Source organism: Aspergillus fumigatus, chromosome 1 (assembly GCF_000002655.1).
Source record: "Aspergillus fumigatus Af293 chromosome 1, whole genome shotgun sequence".
Classification (NCBI taxonomy): Eukaryota; Fungi; Ascomycota; class Eurotiomycetes; order Eurotiales; family Aspergillaceae; genus Aspergillus; species Aspergillus fumigatus.
Window position 1 is genome coordinate 3,403,836 of NC_007194.1, and position 22,732 is coordinate 3,426,567.

The following is a 22,732-nucleotide window of genomic DNA, read 5'->3' on the forward strand; positions in this document are numbered from 1 at the left end:
TATTGTCTTCTGCCTTACTTGGGAATAACAGATAGTCTCAGTTTCGGCCGATTCTTGGAGTCTTCATATCTGACCTCTGCTTAGTTGAAGTCCAGGTCTACTCATGTCATGTCGAGAAGCGCTGCCAGCTTCTCATCGGCTCCAAATGCATAAGGCGGGCTTCCTTCTGAAGAGGTGCTCCTCTCCTTACTCTGCTCGATCCGGCCGCTGACGCGGGCAACAAGCATTCGCATTTTTTCCAACTCTTGAACAAGTTCACCATCTCTCGTAACGAGATTGGGCTGTATATTGTTCTGAGGCTCAGAAAAAGGTTCCAGTAATTTATGTAACCGCCTCAGCTGGCCAAGTCGCCGTTGTCGTTGCTGTCGCTCAGTGTCTAGGCGCATAAGCCGTTCTCGTAGCTCCTGATACCTATACCACGCCATCAGCTAAATGAAATCAATAAATCTTGTGTGATTTCAAACCTTAACCGCTCCTCCTCACTTGCATGTTGATCCTCTAATTCCGCGGGCAATTGAGTAATGTTGCTGCGATATGTCAGCAAGGTGGGCTGTAGGCGTCCGTATCGGGGAACTCACAAGTGACTGCACAAATCTACTGTCGTCTCCAATCGCTTGTCGGAAATTCCAACATTGTGTGTGGCATGACTAAGTAACGACCAGTAAAGGCTTGTGATCTGTTGCGCGACATGTTGTATTGCTTGAGAAGAGTAGATGATGCGATTATGCTTTTTCAAGGCTCCGTTTACTAGAAAAACGTTAGGATTTTGCTATCAGATCCGTCTTGAGGACATCATGCAGTTCAGGCAGCAAAGGGCTAAGCCTAGGAAATACTCACATTTCTGCAGCGCATCCTGAACCGCCTTATCACTCAGCTCATCTTCCTCGGACTCAGTCGCGTAGATCCTCCAATTTTCCGGTGGCTCAAGGCTCTCTGACAGAATCCGCACCTGCGCCCTGATAAATGCCAATTTTAGTTCGAAGACAGTTCGACTTGCATCCATTGCCCCCATATCGACTCCTGCATCCTCAATTTGATTCCCGAGAAGATCGCGCAGACAGCTCCGCACATGTAATCTCGCTATCGATAACAGATCACATGACATGAACATCTTCAAAACATTCGAACATCTTCAGAACATTCTTGCTGTTGTATCTAATGATCTTTCCTAGCTTACTATTGTGTCCATTATAATGCTGTGCTTGCAATTATGTGGAAGCAGTGGGGGTCGACATAATTAGCGATCATACAAGTCCCTTCCTCGGCCTTTGTGAGCAGACTATTGATGTAGATGGTTTACGCTCTACTTTCATCTAACCTCGGCAAACCACCAGGTGTCCTGGCCTGGTCAATACTCCGCAGTAACAAATACCGGCCTCAGGCCCAGCAAGCTGATACGGAGTGACTTGGTTGACTGAAGTCTAATAAATTCTCCCTTAATATATCACAAGGCTTTTTTTAATTGTATTCTGCATCATGCTCGAAAACAAGAAGCCAGTGGGCTTACTCTTCGACATTGGAGGAGTGTGTGTAAGGAGGCCGAATAGTGACCATATCTTTGAAGACTTTACTAATGAAAGCTAGGTCGTTTCTCCCTTTCAAGCCATTCTGGACTACGAGATTGCAAACAACATCCCCAAGGGATGGGTAAATTTCAGTATCTCGCGCACGTCTCCAAATGGCAGCTGGCACAGGCTTGAGCGAGGCGAGATCAAACTGGATGCGGATTTCTTTAAAGCGTTCAACAGAGATCTACGAAACCCGTATTTATGGAAGAAGTTCCATGAGAGACTGCAGAAGAAGCAAACAACCGGGGTGCCAATATCGGCACCCCCACTGCCCGAAATCGACGCAGAATGGCTCTTCTGGGAGATGATGCGAGTGTCAAGGACCCCAGACCCATACATGTACCCAGCGCTGCAGAAGCTGAAAGCGTCAGGGCAGTTCATTATTGGGGCTCTGTCAAATACGGTCATATTCCCTGATGGACATCCTTATAACAGCGACTCAAACGGTGTCAAGTCGCAATTCGACTTTTTCATCTCATCGGCGCATACAGGGCTCAGGAAGCCAGATCCTAAGATCTATGCAGCCGCGCTGAGGGAGATGGACACATTGGCGAAAAAGAGAGGCTTGCAAGGGGTTGAGCCTTCTGATGTTGTTTTCCTCGATGACATCGGGGAGAACTTGAAGGCCGCGAAGAATGCTGGATTGCGAACCATCAAGGTCAACCTTGGCCGGACGCAGGATGCTATCAGAGAACTAGAGAAGATCACTGGCCTGCAATTGCTAGACACTGGGGACAAGGCCAAGCTTTGAGCTGAAGGGAACTGCAACGCAAATACTGCGCCAAATGAGATAGATATCCATTTTGTAGACTATTCTTCATTGGATCATATTCCCCTTGTGCAATGTTTCGAACTAACAAGAATAGTGTAATGATATTCATAGTATTTCTCAAATGTTCTACCGACGCTGCGTAGCGTTGTCTATACGGGGTACTTCGTTGTGGTTGTCCCCCCGCTCGTGGCCAACCTCAATTTGCGCTGGGATGCAGCCACGCTAAGCGAAACCATCCACAAAGTCAGCCCACAAAATTTCCAACCTCTTCAGTCCTCCTCTGCAGCCAACGTCGACAATTCGGTCTTCAATTTGCGGCAACAGTCAAGATGGTGAGTCTTATTGTTGTTTCAGGTGGATGATAGCACCTGCTGCATTGTTCGTGTTTCAATGAAATCGTCCTGCCGACCGGCAAATAATTTTTCAATTTCTTGTTGGTCGCTGTGTGGGACGGGGAACGGGTCTTTGCAAGATGCTTCGGACACCTGTGTTTGAATGTTTCTGAAGCGCGAATTGCTGACTCGGGGGTCTTTTCTTGTAGCCTTTCCACAAGCTCGTCAAGAACAGCGCGTACTACAGGTGAGTCTTTGTGAAATCATCATTTGTGTGTCCGCCGAACTAACAATCTCTACCATAGTCGCTACCAGACTAAGTACCGCCGCCGCAGAGAGGGCAAGACAGACTACTATGCTCGTAAGCGCCTGATCACCCAGGCCAAGAACAAGTACAACGCTCCCAAGTACCGTCTCGTTGTGCGCTTCACCAACCGCGACATCATCACCCAGATCGTCTACTCTGAGATCACCGGTGATAAGGTGTTCGCCAGCGCCTACTCCCACGAGCTCAAGCGCTATGGTATCACCCAGGGTCTGACCAACTGGGCTGCCGCCTATGCCACCGGTCTGCTCCTTGCCCGCCGTACCCTCAAGAAGCTCGGCCTTGACGAGCAGTTCACCGGTGTTGAGGAGCCCGATGGTGAGTACAAGCTCACCGAGGCCGTCGAGACCGACGATGGCACCCGCCGCCCCTTCAAGGCCTTCCTCGACGTTGGTCTTGTCCGTACCTCCACTGGTGCCCGTGTCTTCGGTGCCATGAAGGGTGCTTCCGACGGTGGTATCTTCATCCCCCACTCCGAGAACCGCTTCCCCGGTTACGACATCGAGTCTGAGGAGCTCGACGCTGAGACCCTCCGCAACTACATCTTCGGTGGCCACGTCTCTGAGTACATGGAGACCCTCGCCGACGACGATGAGGAGCGCTACCGCAGCCAGTTCGCCAAATACATCGAGAACGAGATCGATGCCGGTGACCTCGAGGAGATTTATGCTGAGGCTCACAAGGCCATCCGTGAGGACCCCTTCAAGAAGGACGAGGACGAGAAGCCCAAGAAGTCCAAGGAGGAGTGGAAGGCCGAGAGCAAGAAGTACAAGAAGGCCAAGCTGTCTCGCGAGGAGAAGAAGGCTCGCGTTGAGCAGAAGATCCGTGAGCTTGCTGCTTAAGTGCGTTTCAGTGTAGTGGGAGCTGGGTCGTGTTGGAAGTATCACCAAGCGCGATAGTTCAACAAGCAGTGTTACGTCTCACACAACTCCCCCCACACAAAAAAAAAAAGAAGCAATCTTCAAGGAAACTATGTTCTGCCAAATCGGCGTTTTCTCGAGTAAATTGATGGGACCTTTTACGAGCGCATGTTTTACGTCTGGGATATCCTTGGGTTTTTTTCGGAGCAATTAGCAGGGTTTTCTTTCTAAGGGAATCGATCGTTTGAACCATTCTAATTGCTCCGGTAATGTGTTGGCATGCCAGGGTTTCAATTTCCAATATCCAGTCCGAGTAAACAAAGCCACATGGCACTGCCAGATAGTAGGAACCCATTCAAAAGCTACGCACTTAGAACATATCTGTACTGTAACCCAAGCCGTCTGCGTTGTAGGTATTTATTCCAGGTGAATATTGTGGGACTCGTCAGTGGGTTTTTTGGTCGCTGTGGATCTATGAGAGGAGACTATTGGCGAGCTAAGCGATGAAGCACACCTTAGATTGCAGGGTGGACCCCTACTTTCTTACCCTAATCTGGCCATATCGAACACTCAGGAGAACGCTCGGAGCGTATTTCCTTGATGGGCATTGTTGAGCTCTCAGATCTTACATGTTCACTAATAGACGTGATAAAGAACAGTGTGTCAATTTGTTCGTCTCTGTGCCAAGAGGCTGTGAAGGATTCAAGTGATTACTTAATGTATCCAGTACAGGACATAATGATACCGAAAATCATGTGCAGGTTGGATAATCATACTCAATACTCGAGAGATATATATTGGTGACTCTTTCCGAAGAATGTGCATGGCTTCTTACAATGACTCCTTGAATATTGGCACGCATCCCAATACTGCTAATACTTCTGGGTATCCGGTTAACCAAAATTATAGGGATTTCTGGAATAGATGGACCAATCGTCATTGGGTATGAACTGTGTGGAAGTTGGGTAAGGACCGCCATCGGCTCTTGCTCTACCGTTGGTAAAGAAAGGAATTGATGCAGTCCAAATAAGAGGCCAAACGAGTGCCGATAAGGACTTTGATTGCACCGTTAAGTTCCTCCAGCACCGCTAGATATGAGCCGCACTGCTTCCTTACCGGTGATCCAATTGGATCATGGTGTAAATATTCACTGTATGTTTGTCATCACTGCTACAAGTATCTCGCCACTCAAAGTGTGATCACGCGACTGGCCGTTCTCTCCATTCTCCAGCCTCGAGATACTATGTACTGGCACTGCAGATCAATTCCCTTACTTCCTACAATAGTTGCAGAGCTTCAAAGAATGATTTCTTTCCGGTGAGCTGGTGACTTGAATCCTGAATTGTGGATGGATTGTATAGAAACTTTGAAGCAACTGGCGATATTCACACGAGTGCTCCGACGAATGACGATGGGTTCCACTTCATTAGCATGAAGTTTACATACATCGCGTGCCTACTGTGGACAAACTCCAGCCTCGTTCTGACGCTGGTATCGTGGTATTGTGCCAAGTCAACTTAATAATAATTACCAATTGCCCACTTGTGATGATTGTGTGGCCTTGGCGGCTCGTTGTGTGAGGGAGTACTGTCTGATGGGGTAATTTTAATTTTCAAAGTACTCCAGCGGAATCAGCGGATTGACTTAGCACTATCAGGTGGCGAGCTTTAGGCCGGCACGTACAGTAGGACGGGTTGCACAAACTCAAGGAGGAATAGACAGCAAGTCAGGGTTTGTTTCCCATGATGAATTAAATGGTAAAGAGTAGATGACTAGGCAGATATTCTGGTAAGGCAAGGCAGTTTACTTGGGGTATGCGACAGCACAGAAGTGCTACAGTTGCGCAACGTCTCCCTTGTTGAGGGCAAGGCGGAGGACCGCAAGCCACGGAAGCAATAATCATGATGTGTTCCGCACTCTATGGAGGGGATGCTCACCTAAACCATTCTCCTATGGACCAGTAATTGCAAGACAGACAAATAGGTACATAGTACCTGCCTTACTTTTACCCAGACACGTTCGGTATCTCCCAGCATCTTTGTTAGACATCCTCAGCGACTCTTTACTAACTACGTACATAGACTGTCAGAGTAGTCTGCTAATTAACACTAGTTAAGTAGTTCTCGGAGTCCTTGACTTCACTATTCCTACTCCCCAGGATCGTCTCCCCCCACTCCACTCCACCGGTGTTGGGTCAGCCGGAAGACCAATTGTTCTGGGTCCTTTTGGGCTAGCAGCTTACCAGTGAACTGCCTCAAGTCTAGCCTGTTGAACCGTCCCGATCGCCATCACCTCCTACTCCTAGTCTAAGAAGTATGGCTTAATTTTTCCATTTCCTCTTAAATCCTCTACACCCCTCACTTGTCTCATTTTCCAGATATTGCTCCTTCTTTCACCTGTTCTCCGTTCTGCATCTCGAGACCGAATTTTCATATCTCTACCTGTCGCCATGCCCACGTTGCGCGATTGTTCGATGATGGAATATTCATACCGTCGCTGCTTTTAAGTTGTAACGGCGCGAAGCGATTTCTACCTCTCTAGTCACTATCGATCGATTTCTCGAGTCGCGAACATAGACGAAATCTCCTCAGAGTAGACTAATATCGTCTTTCCTTACTATACTACCTCCGACAGAGCGGACCATGCGCCCTGTCGCCTGACAGTACCGATCTTTCCTCACCACCCGACGATTAATGGCTACATCGTCTCTTTGACCGATCAACATCTATTCAGTTCTGCAGCGAGCTACAGACGTCAGAATGGAAGGGGTTGAGACTGTGGATGTGAGCTGGCTCCATCATTCGCAGAAAGGTACGATTTGACCCCGCCCGACGCACTCTCTTATTGATCCAGACTCTCCGTTGGCCAAATCACTTGCGTCTGGATCATGGATGCCAGCAGACGCTAATGACATTTCATCAGACCACCTCTCCCGCTGCAAATCGGCTTCTTCCCAAGTCAGTGACAGATCGAGTGCTGATGCAGAATCCACCGCCGCGCAGCCATGCAGATTAGAGCGCACTACTTCCTTTAATACAAACACCCGCCCACCCTCACGAGAACCCGTCTCTCCTGCATCTGAGAATTCAAAAGATGGCCAGAACGGTGGAAGCCGGGCTGCGACAGGGAATGCAAGCGTCAAAGAAGACAAAGTGGCGGAGACCAAGGCTGTTGAACAGTCTCAGACACCCCAGAGAAGCACACCCCGCTCGATCACAGGAAGAAGGAATTCATGGATTTCTAGCATAAGCTCCAAATTCTCGTCAGGGTCTACTCCTCCCTCACAAGCCTCCATGAAGTCGCCAAGTCCCAAGGCCACCTCACCTATGTCGAAGCTCGATATGCCCAACCCCTTTGGAGCAGCGTATTCCCCTAAGGACAAGGAGGAAGAGAGGAGGGACGAACACACCCCTCTTGTCTCTACGTCGCCAAAGGGACCTTCTTTTCTCCATAGTGCCCTTCGAAAGTTTTCCTCTTCTGGAAAAGTGGTACCGAACGGGGGCATCTGTGAGCGCCGGGTGATGAACATTGATCATGATAGGGACAGGTGTAAGATACCGGACCTCGACCAAAAGAAATTGCGGCGTGTTGCTTTCTGTGTAGATGTCGAGATAGCTGGGATTTCTCGACGTGAATCAGACGAGGAGAGTCCCACCGGTGCGAGCAACCAGAAAGCGAAAAGGTCGAACTCAAAGTCTAAAGACAGGGACGATTCCAAACGACCACAACCCGATATTGCGGATAAAGAGAAAGGACGCCAGGAGAATGGTACTTCTCGGCAGCATCCTAAGCCGTCGGAGACGCCGTCCAACGAAGCCAAACCCAATGGTGAAATCAAGGAGCCGACAAGAAAGCAAGAGAAGAAGAAGCGCTCAGAGGAGGAGAGGAGGGAACGGAAGGAACGGAAACGAAGGCAGGCCGAGGCAAACGGGACTATACCCCTGCAGCTGCGTGCTGAAGATCACGAGGACGATGCTCGACCGGCTGTTCCTGGAAATCCTCGATCCAGAACACAAAGCCACCCGACAACGGACCCTGTGCGTATTTATCGACGCTGTTGTCAGCTGCGTGAGACTCCCGTGCTTAAGAAGATCGTCGATGAGATATCCTCGCCTTCGTCAACGCTAGCGGAGTCACCAGGCACTGTTGCCGTGCTTGACCTTACCAACTTCCCCATGACCTCGCAGGACATGGCCACCTTCTGCGACTGGCTCGCTATTGTGCCCGTCCGAAAGCTTATCCTTGAAAAATGTGCACTGAACGACGTCTCGGTCAGGGCTATTCTGGCTGCTTTGCTCTCTACCAAGACCATCGAGCAGATGAGACAAAGGCGCAGAAGAGCTAAGAAGACTGACGCAGACCCGGTAAAGAAGGAGGATAGATTCTGTGTCGTGGAGAAGCTGTCTTTGAAAGATAACCCTAGGATTGGCCTGGAGGGTTGGCGTCATATTAGCCTTTTCGTCCATCTCGCAAAATCATTGAAAGCTATAGACCTGTCCGGCATCCCGCTCCCCAGAATGCCCCTTTCAGCAAATGATTTTGCCACATCGCTGTCAACGTCTCCAAACCCCTTGAAGCCAGTCAATGACGTCGCGACCATCTTTGCTAATTCACTTGCTCAGCGATTTGGCGGAGACCATCTTGAAGAGCTGTTACTCAGCGAGTGTAATCCAACAACGGAAGATGTGGGAAGAATATGTGAAGCCGCAACGACGCTTGGATTGAGAAGGCTGGGATTTGCAAATAACAAGCTTACCAGAGAGGGGTTGGAACATGTTGTTCGGTATCTGGAAGCCGGCAAGTGTGAAGGCCTCGATCTGGGTGGAAACCCTATTCGTGATCATTTGGACTTGATCACTTCCGCTCTTGAAGGAGAGTTCCCGCTCTATGCCCTCAGTCTCGCGGATTGCTCCTTGACTCCATCTGTTATTCACCCTCTTCTTCAGCGCTTGACATGTCTCTATAATCTCCGATTCATCGACTTCTCGCATAATCCTGATCTCTTCTCCAGCAAGCCTGATGCGTTGGCAACTTTCAGGCGGTTCCTTCCTAAAATGAAATCACTCAAACGCATTCATCTTGCCGATGTCAATCTCTCAGCAGATCATGCCATCGCTCTTGCAGAGATCCTTCCTGAATGCCCCAGTCTCTGCCATCTCAACATTCTGGAGAACCCTGCAATCGCAAAACTAGCCGTTGCGACTGACCCTGCCACCCAGGAAGAGGCTTGTGCCGTTTATGCTTCTTTGATGGCGGCGGTGCGCGTATCTCGAACCATCATTGCAGTGGATATTGAAGTACCAAGTGCGGAAAACAATGAAGTCGTCAAGGCCCTTGCCTCCCAGATCGTGGCCTATTGTCTCCAGAATCTGGAACGAGGTGCCATTGAAGAAGAGCTCTCAGATCCAGCGGATCCTTCGTCCGCCCGTGCGGCTGTCCCTGTCCCTGTCCCTGAAATTCTACAGCACATTGTCGGCCATGGTGGCCTTGGCGACGACATCTGTGAAGATGAGGATGAGCCTGCTCCTGACGAGGACTATGTGATTGGAGGCACAGGTGTTGTCAAGGCCTTGGAAGTCTGTTTAGGCACCCTGCACCATCGTGATATGCTCGGGGACCAATCCGGCCCCCCAAGTGGTACAACTACACCAAGGCATAGGAAGTCGAGGTCATTTGTTCCTCAAAGGCCGCGGGATATGTCCAAGAATTTGCTTGAATCAGCTCGCAACATCCGCACACGGATCCAGTCCGCTCTTGTTCGTGAGGATCGAGCCGGTAATGACGCGAATTACCGTGAGTACCTCATCCGTATTGTATTTCTGTTCTCACATGATCACATATCTAACAAACGATCAACTGCAGGCCGACTTCAGTTCCTTGACTTTACGTTGCATAGTATGATTCAGCGCTTTGAGGACGAATACCCAGAGACTCGGGTCAAGCCAGCGTCTGTTGTATCTGCCCTTCAAGAGACTAGCTCACAAATCTCTGGTGATGATGCGGCGGCCGCACCCGCCGGTAGTGGCCAATTGTTCGGCATGACTATCGACGAGAACGCTGTGGATGATGATGATACCGACCAGTATGCCATTCGTCTCTCACGTACTAGCTCAATTACCTCACTGCATGCACGCGCGATGACTTCGGAAGAAGGTCACGTTCATCGACTTGGCCAGAATCTCCGCCGTGATTTCCTGAGTCCGTCCTTGAATCAAGGCGATGGCCACCCTTCATCGACTTCCCTTGATGAATCTCACTTGGAAGCTCTGCGAAATAAGCTTGAGCGTTTGCACGAGGAGCAAACTCGCTCTCATTTCGAGGGCGCAAATGCCGACAAGGCGTTTGAAGAAATGGGCTCTGTCGTTGAAGAACTGTGGGCGATGGAGAAACAGGATACGGCGGCATTTGAGCAATGGCGACAAACTCAAATTGCTGCTCAAATAAATAGCGGCAAGCAGACTGCATCCCCGAAGCCCAGTGATGCTATCAAAGAACAACTGGAGGTGAACCAGAAGCCGTCTTAAGAGAAGTGATTACGACGAAATCCAGTGACGACCGTCTCTCTCTGCTTTGCGTATATGCTTCTTGAGTATGGCCTGGTACAAATGATGAACAGCGCTACTCGATTTCCAATGTCGCATATCGATTGTTTGTTTCATCTTTTCAAATTGCATTGCTTCAGAGCGATGATGAATTCTGTACATATATCCGAGTTATTTGGCTGAGCTGCTCACATATATACTCGATCAGTCTTTTCTGCCATATCGGAGGCATGTTGAACAAGAATGGGCTTGAATGGTTTGCCAGGTCTCAAGATCCACTGTACCATAGTCGGTCTGATCTCACAATAAATATCATAATTATCCAAAGAGAACTCTTGATTTCAGCCTTTCAAATCGCGTTCCCACGAGTGTATTATCATCTCTGAGTGGGTTGCGAGGGCGGTCTCCACAGGATTCTTGCTTCCTCGGTTCTGCGGCGGTGGTGCTACGTTCCCCGGAAAATCACACCTGTTAAACTGGGGGAAGTTCACATGCCAGTGCTTCCATCCATCCATCCACCATCCACCATCTTATCACTCTATCCATCTGCTCTTCCCCCTCCTCCTTCCGCTATCTCCATATCACCATTCTCCGGAGTCCAATGCAGTAGTAGTATAGATATGTTCGCCTTCGCCGACCCTGGATAGTCCCTAAAGCACCTCATCATCTCCATCAGTGCTTCCACCCCTCACAAAAATACGGCCTCGGCCGCCATCTCGTGCCAGTGTCACGGAGTCACCATGGCCGCTCAGTCCAAATTACTCCCTCCCGAGCGCTCTATCCGACAGATTCTCTCCAGCCTATCGTCCCTTTACCTGCGCCACCGCAAACAGATCTCCCGCACCGTCTACCTGGCTCTCTTCGTCGCTCTAGTCAAGCGTGTCCACAATGCCATCTCCGAGCAAAAGGCCGCGTCCCGGTCGCAGGTCGACCTGCGCAAACGGCCCGGTACCAGCAGCCTAGGTGATGGCGACGAGCCGCCCCGGAAGAGGGTCGAGGTGAACCGCGAGTTCTTTCGAAATCTACTCCGGCTGCTGAAGATTGTGATTCCGGGGTGGAAGAGCAAGGAGTTTCGGTTACTCATTGGGCACAGTGTTTTTTTGGTGTTGCGGACAATGCTTAGCTTGTATGTGGCGGAATTGGACGGAAGGTTGGTAAGCAGTTTGGTGCGAGGCAAGGGGAAGGACTTCCTGCTGGGTCTTACATGGTGGATGATTGTAGCGGTGCCAGCGACGTTCACGAACTCGATGGTGAGTTGCTGCTGGTCTTGTAGGATCGCCATCGGATTTTGACTGACATATCTGGTTGCGCCCTAGCTCTCCTATCACCAGTGCAAGCTTGCTCTCAGCTACCGGAAGCGTCTCACGGATTATATCCACGACAAGTATCTCAGCAACATGACATTCTATGCGATCTCGGCGTTGGATGACCGAGTCAAAAATCCCGACCAATTGATCACGGTCGATGTCTCTCGCTTCTCTGACAGCTTGGCAGAGCTCTACTCCAACTTAGCGAAGCCGATTCTGGACATGGTTATATACAACTACTCACTGTCGAAGAGCGTGGGAGGCGAAGGCCTATTCATCATGAGTCTCTTGGTCCAGTTGTCTGCTAATATTATGCGGGCGCTGACGCCGCCATTTGGAAAATATGTCGCTGATGAGGCGCGTCTGGAGGGAGAATTCCGGTTCCTCCATTCAAGACTGATTGACTACAGTGAGGAGGTGGCCCTCTATCACGGCCAAGAGGCCGAGAAGGACACCCTGGACAAGGGGTACTTCACACTCATTAAGCACGTCAACCGGATATTACGAAGACGATTATATCACGGATTCATGGAGGATTTTGTCATTAAATATTTCTGGGGAGCTCTAGGCTTGATCTTGTGTAGCATGCCCGTTTTCTTCCGCATCCCCGGCCAAATCACGCAGACTATGGCAGACCGCACAGAAAGTGAGTTTTGGCCCACGAACATCTTGCCTCCGTCGAAACTGACAGGAATAAATAGGCTTTGTCACAAACCGCAGAATGCTACTGTCCTCATCGGACGCCTTTGGCCGTCTCATGTTCTCCTACAAAGAGATCTCAGAACTTGCCGGTCACACAGCACGAGTCTCATCTCTTCTCGAGGTCATGGAGGACCTGCAAGCCGGACTTTTCGAGAAGAAGCTCGTCTCCTCGGCATCCACCGAGGAAAACGCCGCCGTTCTGTCCGGCCGCGGAGAGGTTGAGGAAGCCGACTCGATTGAATTCACCGACGTCCCCATTGTCTCCCCCAACGGCGACGTTCTGGTCCGCAAGCTCTCCTTCACCGTGCACCCAGGCGACCATCTCCTCATCGTCGGCCCCAACGGCTGCGGAAAATCCTCCCTCTTCCGCATCCTAGGCGGCCTCTGGCCCGTCTACGGCGGCAAAGTCAAGAAGCCCCGCTTCGACGAGATCTTCTACATCCCACAACGCCCCTACCTGTCCCGCGGCACTCTGCGACAGCAGGTGATCTACCCGGACGGCGTGCGCGAAATGCGCGCCAAGGGCGTCACAGATGCAGACCTATATGAGATCCTGTCCATCGTGGAGATCGCCTCGGTCGTCGACCGGCCGGGCGGCTGGGACGCCGAGGAGGAATGGCGCGATGTCCTCTCCGGCGGGCTCCAGCAGCGCATCGCCATGGCGCGACTCTTCTACCACCGTCCCAAATTTGCTATCCTAGATGAATGCACCTCCTCCGTCACCCTTGAAATCGAACGGGTCATGTACGAGACCGCGAAGAAGCTGGGCACCACCCTCATGACGGTCTCGCATCGCCGCAGTCTCTGGAAGTACCACAAGAAGATCCTGCAGTTTGATGGCCAGGGCGGCTATATCTTTACCGGGCTGGACTGGGAGCGCAGACTGCAGTTGGAAGAGTAAGTCTATGTGATAACCTATTTCTTTCCTACGTGATGCTGACTAGAATTGTCGTCACAGCGAGAAAGAAGAATTGGACCTTCATCTTCGTGCAGTTCCGGAGCTACAGCGTCGTTTGGCGGAGTTGACTGCTGCATAGATTCATTGTTGGGTTGTACATAGCATATTTGACTATTATGGTGCTTTGACTCGTTTCTTGATATAAATCATACCGACGTTCGATTTCATACTTCTGTTTGATTGCGATACTCTGCAAACTGAGCGTACTTGCATTTCTATTCGTGGTGGATGGGTGTATTTGTTGGTCTTTAGCCACGCCTGTTCATGTGTGGTTTCCTATCTGGCATATCCAGCTGATTGGATCAGAAAATGAATCAAAAGAATTCATGCAATAATCAAAAATCGTAAAGTGAGCCTATTGGCCACGACAAATCTACTCAGTCGTGGTGCAGTTAATCATCTCTGATTTCCAAAGGCTCAATGTTCCAGATACTATCTGCATACTCACTGATCACCCGATCAGTAGAGAAGAATCCCATCCGTGCCACGCTAGTGATGGACTTAGCTATCCATTCATCTTGGTTCTTGAACGCTTCATCCACAATCTCCTGCGTTGTGATGTATGAATTGAAATCGTCAGAGACCAGATAGTAGTCACCATGTTCGGCAATTGCGGACATGAGCGCAGAGAAGTTGCTGGCGTCACCAAACATATCGCTGCGGATCGCCTCGAAGACCTTGGACAGTTGAGGATCGAGCTGGAAATCGCCGTAGAAGTGGCGATGACGGAGCTCCTCAACATCCTCTGCCAGTGTCCCGAACAAGAAGATATTTTGCTCCCCAATCTCACGCGTAATTTCGATCTGTAAGGCCCCAGTTAGCAGCATGTCGAAGAGGGTAGATCGAGTCAGACTTACATTAGCGCCATCACAGGTTCCGATGATCAAACCCCCGTTAAGAACAAACTTCATGTTACTGGTCCCGCTGGCTTCTGTGCCTGCAGTGGAGATATGTTCACTAATGTCTGATGCAGGACAGATGATTTCGGCCTTGCTGACATTGTAATCTTCAATGAAGATGACTTTCAGAAGATCACCGACATCGGCATCGTTGTTGACAACTGCCGCAACTCTGTTAATCAGGTGAATTATAGTCTTAGCCATCCAGTAACCTGGTGCAGCCTTCCCGCCAAAGATAGACACTCGGGGCACGAGTTTCTCCTTCTCTTCCCGCGACATGGCTTTGATGATCAAATAGCGATGGATGACACCGAATATATTGAGCTGCTGGCGCTTGTACTCGTGGATTCGCTTTACTTGGACGTCGAACAGGGCGTTCGGATTCACGCTGTAGCCCGTGGTGTCTTTGATATGCTTAGCGAGTCGCAGCTTGTTGGCAGTCTTGATCTCCGACCATTCTGCTCGGAAGGCCTTGTCATCAACATAAGCTTCGAGCTGATCGAGAAGTGTCAGGTCTTTCAAGAAGTCATAGCCCCCAAGCTTCGAAGCAATCAAGTCAGATAGGCGCGGGTTGGCCTGGTGGAGCCAGCGCCGAGGAGTGATTCCGTTGGTGACGTTGGTAAATTTGTCTGGTCCATAGATTTTCACAAAGTCTTTAAAGATTGTCGTCTTGATCAAATCCGAGTGCAGTTCAGCAACACCGTTGACCTTGTGCGATCCAATGATGGCGATGTGTGCCATTCTGACCATCTTGGGGTGTGATTCCTCGATAATGGATACGCGGGACAGCATTTCCCTATCGCTGGGAAACCTTTTTTCCACGGACTGCAAAAAGAACAGGTTAATGTCGTAGATAATCTGGAGGTGCCTGGGCAGTAGGTTCTGCATCAGAGGCACAGACCATTTTTCCAACGCTTCCGGCAGGACAGTATGGTTTGTGTAGCCAAAGGTCTTTGTTACTATTGTCCACGCTTCGTCCCACTCGAGGCCCTCCTGATCTATCAGTATGCGCTGCAACTCAACGATAGCAAGCGTAGGGTGGGTGTCATTGAGCTGGATTGCAACCTGCTCTGGGAACTTGCTCCATGCTCTCTTTGTCTTCTTAAACCTCCGGACAATGTCATAGAGCGAGGCAGCGCACCAGAAGTACTGCTGCTTCAGTCTCAACTCTTTTCCTCTCTCTAGGTTGTCGTTGGGATAAAGCACCGCTGAGATAGTCTCTGCACGCTGTTGGTCCGCGACTGCACTCTCGTAGTCACCGGCATTGAACTTCTGGAAATCGAACTCCCCACTGGCTGCCTTGCTCGACCACAGTCGGAGGTTGTTCGTCGTGCGAGTCCCATATCCTGGGATCGGGACATCGTAGGCCACAGCTTGAACAGCTTCACCGTCCTGCCAGGAGTGGATGGTCTTGCCGTTCTCATCTTGGTACGTTCTTACCCAACCGTAGAATTGGATATCAACAGTGATATCGTGTCGAGGGAATTCCCAGGGGTTGAAATCAAGCCAGTAGTCAGGAATCTCAACCTGATAGCCATCCACAATCTCCTGTTTGAAGATACCGTATCTGTACCGCAATCCGTAGCCCCAGGCTGGATAGTTCAGTGTCGCCATACTATCAAGGAAGCACGCGGCCAGACGCCCCAAGCCTCCGTTTCCCAGAGCGGCATCATGCTCTTGGTTGATGACGTCCTCAATTCGAAAACCAAGGTCCTTCAAACCCTCTTTTTTCCGAAATCAGCTATTACTTTCGAGTTTGACGGTCCGGCAAGGCGAAGGCCTACCTCGGGCAGCATCCTTCATCCCAACATTAAGCATCGCATTGTCTAATGCTCTGCCCATGAGAAATTCAAGAGAAAGGTCTACATATTATTTAGCAAAATTTCACGAGGTAGATCGGGACGTCCAAGCAGTAGCACCTACAATAGACCCTCTTCTGGTCGGCGAAAGATTGACGCTGCTGCGTTTTATTCCACTCAATGATCAAGCGATCTCTGAAAGCGAGCGCGGTGCCCGAATACGCGGCCCTGGTTGAAATTAGACATATACTAATGTGAGTCGAGTAAAGATGAGCTCACAATTCATCGCAATTGTATAGGGACCGTGCCAGTGTGGTTTCCACATGCCGGACCAGTTCTTTCTGTGGCAAATGATTAGCCCACTATGCTCATGCACCGATTGCTCCCGCGGAAAACACACCTCAAACTCATCCTTATTCGAGAAACCTGTAGCAGACTATCACAATAACCATCAATGAATCCCCTTGGCCAAACGATCAATAGGCCTGCTCGCTTACATGTTTTTTCCATCTGAATCAGCGTCGAGAAACATCAGTGACACAATAACGTCAATGGAGCGAAAAGAACACACTTACGCTTCTCTCAATGGCTCTGGAATACTGGCCTCAACGCTCTTGATTTCTGCAGGTCCAAAACCAGTGTAGGTGCGCTTGTGCTTCGGACGGCTGAAGCCAGGACCGATGGGGCCTTGGAGGGGCATCGGAGCTCCGACAGAGGGCTTCCTCTCGCGACGTTCACTGGACATCGTGAATGAGGGAAGAATTACCAAAGAATTGGGGACAGGAGGATGGCAGCTTTATTGATGATGGTGGAGCTGCAGGACACCGCCAAATCTGGAAGTGGACGAAGTTTATAATCGCCGCAGTTGGTATAAGACTCTAGAATTGTACGAGGTAACGAATAAAGGCCTCTGTATAAAAGCAAGACTTAAGAAGAAGGATCGTCCGAGCGACCAGGAATCTAAGGATGGGAAGGTATGCTAGAGTGGTGGAAAGGAGGGGTTGTTTAAGAAGGGGAAGAGGGGAAGAGAAAAGACGTAGAGAAGAGAGGAGAAGAGGTCATGGCTTTCAACCAAATGAGGTCAGACGGAAACAGGAACAGAAACACTGAGACAACAGGGTATACGACCGGGATAGAGACGCCTTGGGTTGATCTGTTGTAAGACTTGACGGTACATCAATGATGGGGGTGGTGGGGTTTGAGAGAGTATCACCTAAGGTTTACCGCGAATGAAACAACCGTCAGTCATCTCAGAGGAGCCAAGATATTTCTGATAGTAGTTACTGGAGTACTGGAAAGTAACTGGAAGCACTTCATTTACCTCGACAAGGTACATTAAGGGAAACAGACGTTATCATAGGTAGTGTACCGGTCCACTAGGTGGAACTGCAAAGGGACACACGTGAGCCTCCAATAGAACTCTAGACCGTCATGGACTGTTACCACCAGCACGAGCTTCTACCAATAACAATCCATGGCAGATAGGACGTGCACCTTGCAGGAGCTTGTGAGATCCTGTTTTTATAACATCTTGGGCACTCGGACGGTATCTAATGTGGGGAATGGTACGGTGCTGAACGGATTGACTCGGAAAAGAGAGTGTGATAACTTGTACTATGAGAGTTGTAAGAGCGAGGGGGAGAGTGATTCAGCACCCACTGAGTAGCGATTTCTTCTGTTCAAGAGGGGGAAAAAGGGCCCACCGTTATGCTCTACCTGGAGTACCCCGTTGCTACATAGGGAGCTATGACGCCTACACCAATCTTATCAGCATATGGTGGGGAACCATTGAATCTAAAGGACATGAAGGAACGTTCATGAGGAACCAACCTTATCCACCGTGCGACCGGAAAATTGCTCGTTTTCGGTCGCTCGGTGAACTTAAAGAAACGCTCACCCTAGCTCAACAAAGTGGCTTCGGAAGAGGACACTCTCGACGTGTAAGGTAGGCCCCCCTCTTTGAGGAGTGTTCACCAGATCATATCATCTCGACTCCGGGAGGTGGAGATCCCCGCATAATAATGGAGTACGTGCGTACCTAGTAGACGTTCAGGCAGGGCAGGCCCAATGGATCGATGATCTTGTAGTCACCGTAGAGTATGCTCGGGCCCCCAATCAATGTTCGCTGGGACCAAATATAGAATTCTCAGTATGTTGAAGAATTTTGATGTGGTATTAGTATATATCATCTCAAATACAGTCAAATGAGCCTTGTTTCTAATTAGCAACCGAGGCTCTCGTAGATCGCCACCTCATATGTCAGAACAATGTTGGCTTCTGAGGGACGACTGATATTCCTCTCAAAGATAAGTCTCATCTCTTCACATAACGACGGACTGGCTTTATTTATCTCAGCGTTGTGTCCAACGACCATGCAGAGGCAGCTTAGGTAGGCGTGCGAAGAGTGGTCAGATCTCCGTCGCACATAGAGATGGACTGACCAGCAATGAGGGGATAAGGATCATTCTCAAGAGTAAAAAAAAAAAAATTAGGCCAATGCAAAGAGATGCTGCAAGCACTATAAACACAAAAGAAGATATCGAGAGGGTCGTCGGCAATTGAAACGAAGTAGACCGCCGTCAATGCATGAAGAGGAAGACCCAGAAGCCAAAGGTGAGACGTAGCGGTCAAAGTAGATAAAAATGTCTGAAAGCATGAAACAATGATAGTATGAGGCTTCACACTTGATATATGCAAATCGTGCCGTGGCCGCCAACTTTTCACTGAAGGTAATATGTCGCATCAGATCCCAAAAGCAAACCAAGAGCTAATCGTCGTCGACCGAATGCAGCGAAAGATTGCTGCCCATGAAAAAAAAGCCACCGAAAACCAAAAAGAAACACCATGCCACAAATGTCCAGAAAAAAGTATGACCCAGCCCAGCGCCTGTCACAATGACGCGAGACAAGAATAGCAGAGCACAACAACGCCTATGCATTCAGCCAAACATGAGAGAGTATCGAGATGAAGAACGGGGGATTGGAACGAGAATTAAAGCAGAGTCGTAGCCGTGAGTTGGTGGAGGTGGTGTCTTTGGCGATGAAGCTCGTCATAGGAAGTCGGGAACAATGATGGAACGATTGGAATGATCGAAGAAGCGATTGAGAAAGATCACAAGATACCTGAATCTTTCAGGGCATTTTGTAATATTGTTTCCTTGACTGCAGCGAACACTAGACGAATATTCGTGGTATCCGTTGCTTGAGTCAAACTGTCATGAGGTCAACTTAGTTTGTCAAACTCCCTGAGCTGGGCCTACTGGCCCCAAGAAGGTACTTACTGTGGATATAGGTTCAGGTGTGCTCGGTTGACCTGGTTAAATCTCCACAGGAGATACTTGGCAGCCCGGTTCACATCATTACCGCCAGAGTAATCGGGAAAGTAGTTACTCAGGGGCGAACGGGGCAATTTCTGTCGAAAGAGATCCACTTTGTTGAGGAAAAGAATAATACTTGTTCGCATGAACCATCGTGAATTAACGACAGAGTCAAAAAGAACCAGGCTTTCCATCATTCGATTCTTGAAAGATGGTTAACAAAGAAAGCCATAGTTCAGTAAATACAGTAATGACTTACTTGATTGCTCTCTTCTAGCAGTACTTGATCGTACTCACTCAATGCCACACAGAAAATGATCGACGTGACGTTCTCGAAACAATGGATCCATTTTTTTCGCTCGCTGCGCTGTCCACCGACATCGAACATACTACGGACTCGTTAGTAGCCTAGACTAGGGACAGGGACAATATTTTGGAAGACAGTCGCATACTGTATGCTGAGCTGGCCCATTGTAAATCTTGTCTCATAGATACCTGTCGTCTTTGTTCGAGCTCGGAGGACGTCCGCCACGTTCGGAATATAATCAGGCGCCGCTATGCGCTTCGCTTCTTCAAAGAAACTAATCGCAGATTGGGTTAATGTGCATATCTCTAGGAAGGCAAAGAATGAACGTACTATGGCGCAGAATCCATCAGGTAAAACTCATTCTGATGCTCTAACGCAGTGGACGTGCATGGATCATTCCAGAGATAGGTGACCGCATCTCCAATTCGAGGATCTAGAGGCGTGTTTGGATCCGGGTCAATATTGTATTCAGAAAGGAACTCGATGAATTCGCGGACTTTGGGACTCGTTGGTTGGAGGTTGAATTGGTGGTAAGCTCCAATGAGAGCTTTGGCGCAATCTAGGAGATTTTTGTAGATCGTTAAACGATATAACGCAAGTTCCTCCACTGTGTAGCCGTTTTGATGAATGATTTTCATTTGCTTGACAATTGTAGATTTCCCGCTCTCTCCGGACCCTGTCGCAAATCAAAGGAAAGCTCCCGTTAGCCCACGGCACAATCACCATTATTATACTCAGAGAAATCCAGAACTGACCCAGCAGAAGTATCTTGCATTCTCTCCGTAGTCGCCTGGAATCCTCCTCTAACCGGCGATCAATGGCCTGACTTCGTTTCTTTTGTTCCGCATCCCCTGGTGACTCTGTGCTGAAACATGACCCCATTTTCGACAAGGTTATGTGTTATGTATAGAACAGCGGAAAGGCCTAAAGCATTAGCTGCAGCAGAGGTAAGCGGCATCAATTTACGAGACACTGACACCCGAGACACTCGGGGTAGGACTCATGTACTAGGCAGCCTCTTGCGCGCAACCCCTATGGCGTTGAAACCGACTCTTGGATTCTAGGTATACAGGCAATCGGGGTTCAGCGGGCAAGTAACGTTCGACGATGGTTGCGACCGACAAGAGGAGGATGAAGAGTAAGTTGAACGCGGTATAGAGAGTTGTAGGGCAACGGCGAGCAGTTCCAGTCTTCGTGAAAGGCGCAAGAAGCGAGCACAGAGTAAAGACCGTCAGGCTGTGGGACGGCAGTGATGACTCGTGACGCAGGTAATAAGGCTAAGGAAAATGTTGCTTCGGTCGGTGAGGGAAGAGCCCAAGCTCCTATCGCTTTTACTCCGCGAATAGACTGATTGGGATGAGGGGTGACAGGACTCGATTGCGGAGCAGACAGGTGTGTGAGAGTGACGAACCGACGCTAAAAAGGGTAGTCGAGGTCGATCGGGAAGAGTGGATGGAGAGCGGATCTCAAAGTGAGATCATGTAAGCAATCAAGATGGGTTGACGGCGAAGTACTAAGAATGATGGTAAGGCAATTGGTACAGGGTATTATACCAAGGTATCTGCAATAATGGTAGATGTCTTAACGTGATAGACAACTAAGATCTGATATATTAAGCGTACGTTTGGAGTGGCTTTGGAGAATCAGTATCAGGGTATAACGACCCAGTTGTGGGTATTCCAAATCGTCATGTAGACAGGTTGAAGTGGAGATAGTAGAGGAGGAGAGCCTGAGAAGGAGTTGAGTGGGTAATTATTGGTAAAAACGTGGATGGGCGAAGCTTACGGGGTACTAGTAGGTAATGGTTTGTCTACCGCGCCAGGTAAAAGTCTGACGGTCACTTCAAGGTAAGATCGGAAAGAGCAAGAGATGCTTTAAATTCCGGTAGTGCTGCTGTCCACTGGTTTAGAGTGAGGCAGGAAAAGGGTACCTACCTAGATATTCTAAGTGTCCAATGTAACTTCACAGCATCAGGCTTGCCAGTTTCAACGTAGATGCGTACGGAGTACTCCGTAACAGTAAGCGAATACCTCCATATCTTTACCTAGGTGCCTAAGGGAGGTAGAGGTGACTACCCCGTACCTCACTCTTTTAATGACGGAGGCATAGACAACGCAGGTATTACAGGCAGGTCTGGTTGTCATTGGCGGAACACTGGAAGTTTATCATTCCTTATTCCTAGGGGCATAATCAGCATCGGCCTTTCAAAGGATCTGACCTCTTCTAGGGAGCAGTGATCGAGAGAATCAAGCTTGATGTTTTAAGATTTATTGGAGTCCTTCTATGGTGCTTATGGATTGCTACCTAGATACTCTAAGTATTACTGCTCAGACCATGGTGACTTGGGCATACGTTACCGTACGTCCCGATACGGCCACCAACCATCCCGTGTTGTACCTTGATGATCCTCTTCCCAAGGCATAATACGGATTGCCTTTCCAGGGCGCATCGAAATAATGCTGAGGCTATGCTTTCAATCATACCCGATTGGTGAGTTGAAGTTTTGCCTTCTAAGGTGCATATATCTGGCAGAGTGCCTTGGGGGGTTTCACAAGCTGTGCCATGCATTTTCTACTTGGCTTCTCAAAGTCAAGGATGCAAATGGTGAATACTCTATTATTGATGACAGTCAGTAACTTACAAAGTGAAGGTGTTTACAGTGGTCAAGTGACATGAACGAGACCCATGATATTCACTCTGATGCAGCGCTATTATTATGATGGAGTATCTGTACTCCGTACCTAATAGCAACTGCTCTGGGCGGAGGGGATTGTAATGCAGTGGTACACACCAGAATCGAACAAATGAGGAACGCTGTCACTCTGGACCTTTACAGCAACTAGATCGGTTGTCCTCCGTGATTGCTGAAGGGAAAGCTGATTCACGGTAAGTATTTATCAAGGGGCAGGAGAGATTCAGAAATAGTTTGCACATCTTCGAAAAGGGGTTCTATTTTGAGTCTGTGCTTGATTATTATTGCGATCCTCATCATGTAAATTATTGAAAATACATATTTCTTTGTATGTACTTACCAGCCGAGACTAA

General features: G+C 49.2%; 7 protein-coding genes across 7 annotated transcripts; 4 read left to right on the plus strand and 3 right to left on the minus strand.

Moving 5' to 3' along the window:
• Positions 1 to 101: 101 nt before the first annotated feature.
• AFUA_1G12875 (kinetochore subunit FTA4 family protein) lies at positions 102 to 1,111 on the minus strand (the record flags this gene model as incomplete). Its single annotated transcript, XM_001481677.1, has 4 exons — positions 102 to 411; positions 465 to 527; positions 579 to 747; positions 838 to 1,111. The coding sequence occupies 4 exons, from the start codon at positions 1,109 to 1,111 to the stop codon at positions 102 to 104; spliced, it is 816 nt and encodes a 271-aa protein (XP_001481727.1).
• A 24-nt stretch (positions 1,112 to 1,135) lies between these two features.
• On the plus strand, positions 1,136 to 2,502 carry AFUA_1G12880 (HAD family hydrolase). The gene is made up of 2 exons (XM_747565.3): positions 1,136 to 1,530; positions 1,585 to 2,502. Exons 1-2 carry the CDS (start codon positions 1,477 to 1,479, stop codon positions 2,317 to 2,319), a joined length of 789 nt encoding a protein of 262 aa, XP_752658.2. The 5' UTR covers positions 1,136 to 1,476; the 3' UTR covers positions 2,320 to 2,502.
• A 102-nt stretch (positions 2,503 to 2,604) lies between these two features.
• AFUA_1G12890 (60S ribosomal protein uL18) lies at positions 2,605 to 4,276 on the plus strand. The gene is made up of 3 exons (XM_077803936.1): positions 2,605 to 2,672; positions 2,882 to 2,919; positions 2,978 to 4,276. The coding sequence occupies exons 1-3, from the start codon at positions 2,670 to 2,672 to the stop codon at positions 3,837 to 3,839; spliced, it is 903 nt and encodes a 300-aa protein (XP_077660105.1). The 5' UTR covers positions 2,605 to 2,669; the 3' UTR covers positions 3,840 to 4,276.
• A 1,143-nt stretch (positions 4,277 to 5,419) lies between these two features.
• On the plus strand, positions 5,420 to 10,765 carry AFUA_1G12900 (putative cell wall biogenesis protein Mhp1). The gene is made up of 3 exons (XM_747567.3): positions 5,420 to 6,668; positions 6,780 to 9,650; positions 9,720 to 10,765. The coding sequence occupies exons 1-3, from the start codon at positions 6,617 to 6,619 to the stop codon at positions 10,379 to 10,381; spliced, it is 3,585 nt and encodes a 1,194-aa protein (XP_752660.2). The 5' UTR covers positions 5,420 to 6,616; the 3' UTR covers positions 10,382 to 10,765.
• Positions 10,766 to 11,139: 374 nt separating this feature from the next.
• On the plus strand, positions 11,140 to 13,445 carry AFUA_1G12910 (ATP-binding cassette long-chain fatty acid transporter PXA2; the record flags this gene model as incomplete). The annotated part of the gene is made up of 4 exons (XM_747568.1): positions 11,140 to 11,649; positions 11,716 to 12,352; positions 12,408 to 13,305; positions 13,367 to 13,445. 4 exons carry the CDS (start codon positions 11,140 to 11,142, stop codon positions 13,443 to 13,445), a joined length of 2,124 nt encoding a protein of 707 aa, XP_752661.1.
• A 313-nt stretch (positions 13,446 to 13,758) lies between these two features.
• glpV (glycogen phosphorylase) lies at positions 13,759 to 16,809 on the minus strand (the record flags this gene model as incomplete). Its single annotated transcript, XM_747569.2, has 8 exons — positions 13,759 to 14,169; positions 14,224 to 15,989; positions 16,050 to 16,127; positions 16,189 to 16,292; positions 16,344 to 16,405; positions 16,465 to 16,500; positions 16,562 to 16,574; positions 16,640 to 16,809. 8 exons carry the CDS (start codon positions 16,807 to 16,809, stop codon positions 13,759 to 13,761), a joined length of 2,640 nt encoding a protein of 879 aa, XP_752662.2.
• A 1,411-nt stretch (positions 16,810 to 18,220) lies between these two features.
• Positions 18,221 to 22,072, minus strand: gpaB (guanine nucleotide-binding protein subunit alpha gpaB). Its single transcript, XM_747570.2, has 8 exons — positions 21,473 to 22,072; positions 21,310 to 21,416; positions 20,443 to 21,248; positions 20,018 to 20,363; positions 19,833 to 19,961; positions 19,640 to 19,769; positions 19,345 to 19,583; positions 18,221 to 19,275 (listed from the first exon to the last, which is right to left on the minus strand). The coding sequence occupies exons 3-8, from the start codon at positions 20,567 to 20,569 to the stop codon at positions 19,176 to 19,178; spliced, it is 1,071 nt and encodes a 356-aa protein (XP_752663.1). The 5' UTR covers positions 20,570 to 21,248; positions 21,310 to 21,416; positions 21,473 to 22,072; the 3' UTR covers positions 18,221 to 19,175.
• Positions 22,073 to 22,732: the final 660 nt, after the last annotated feature.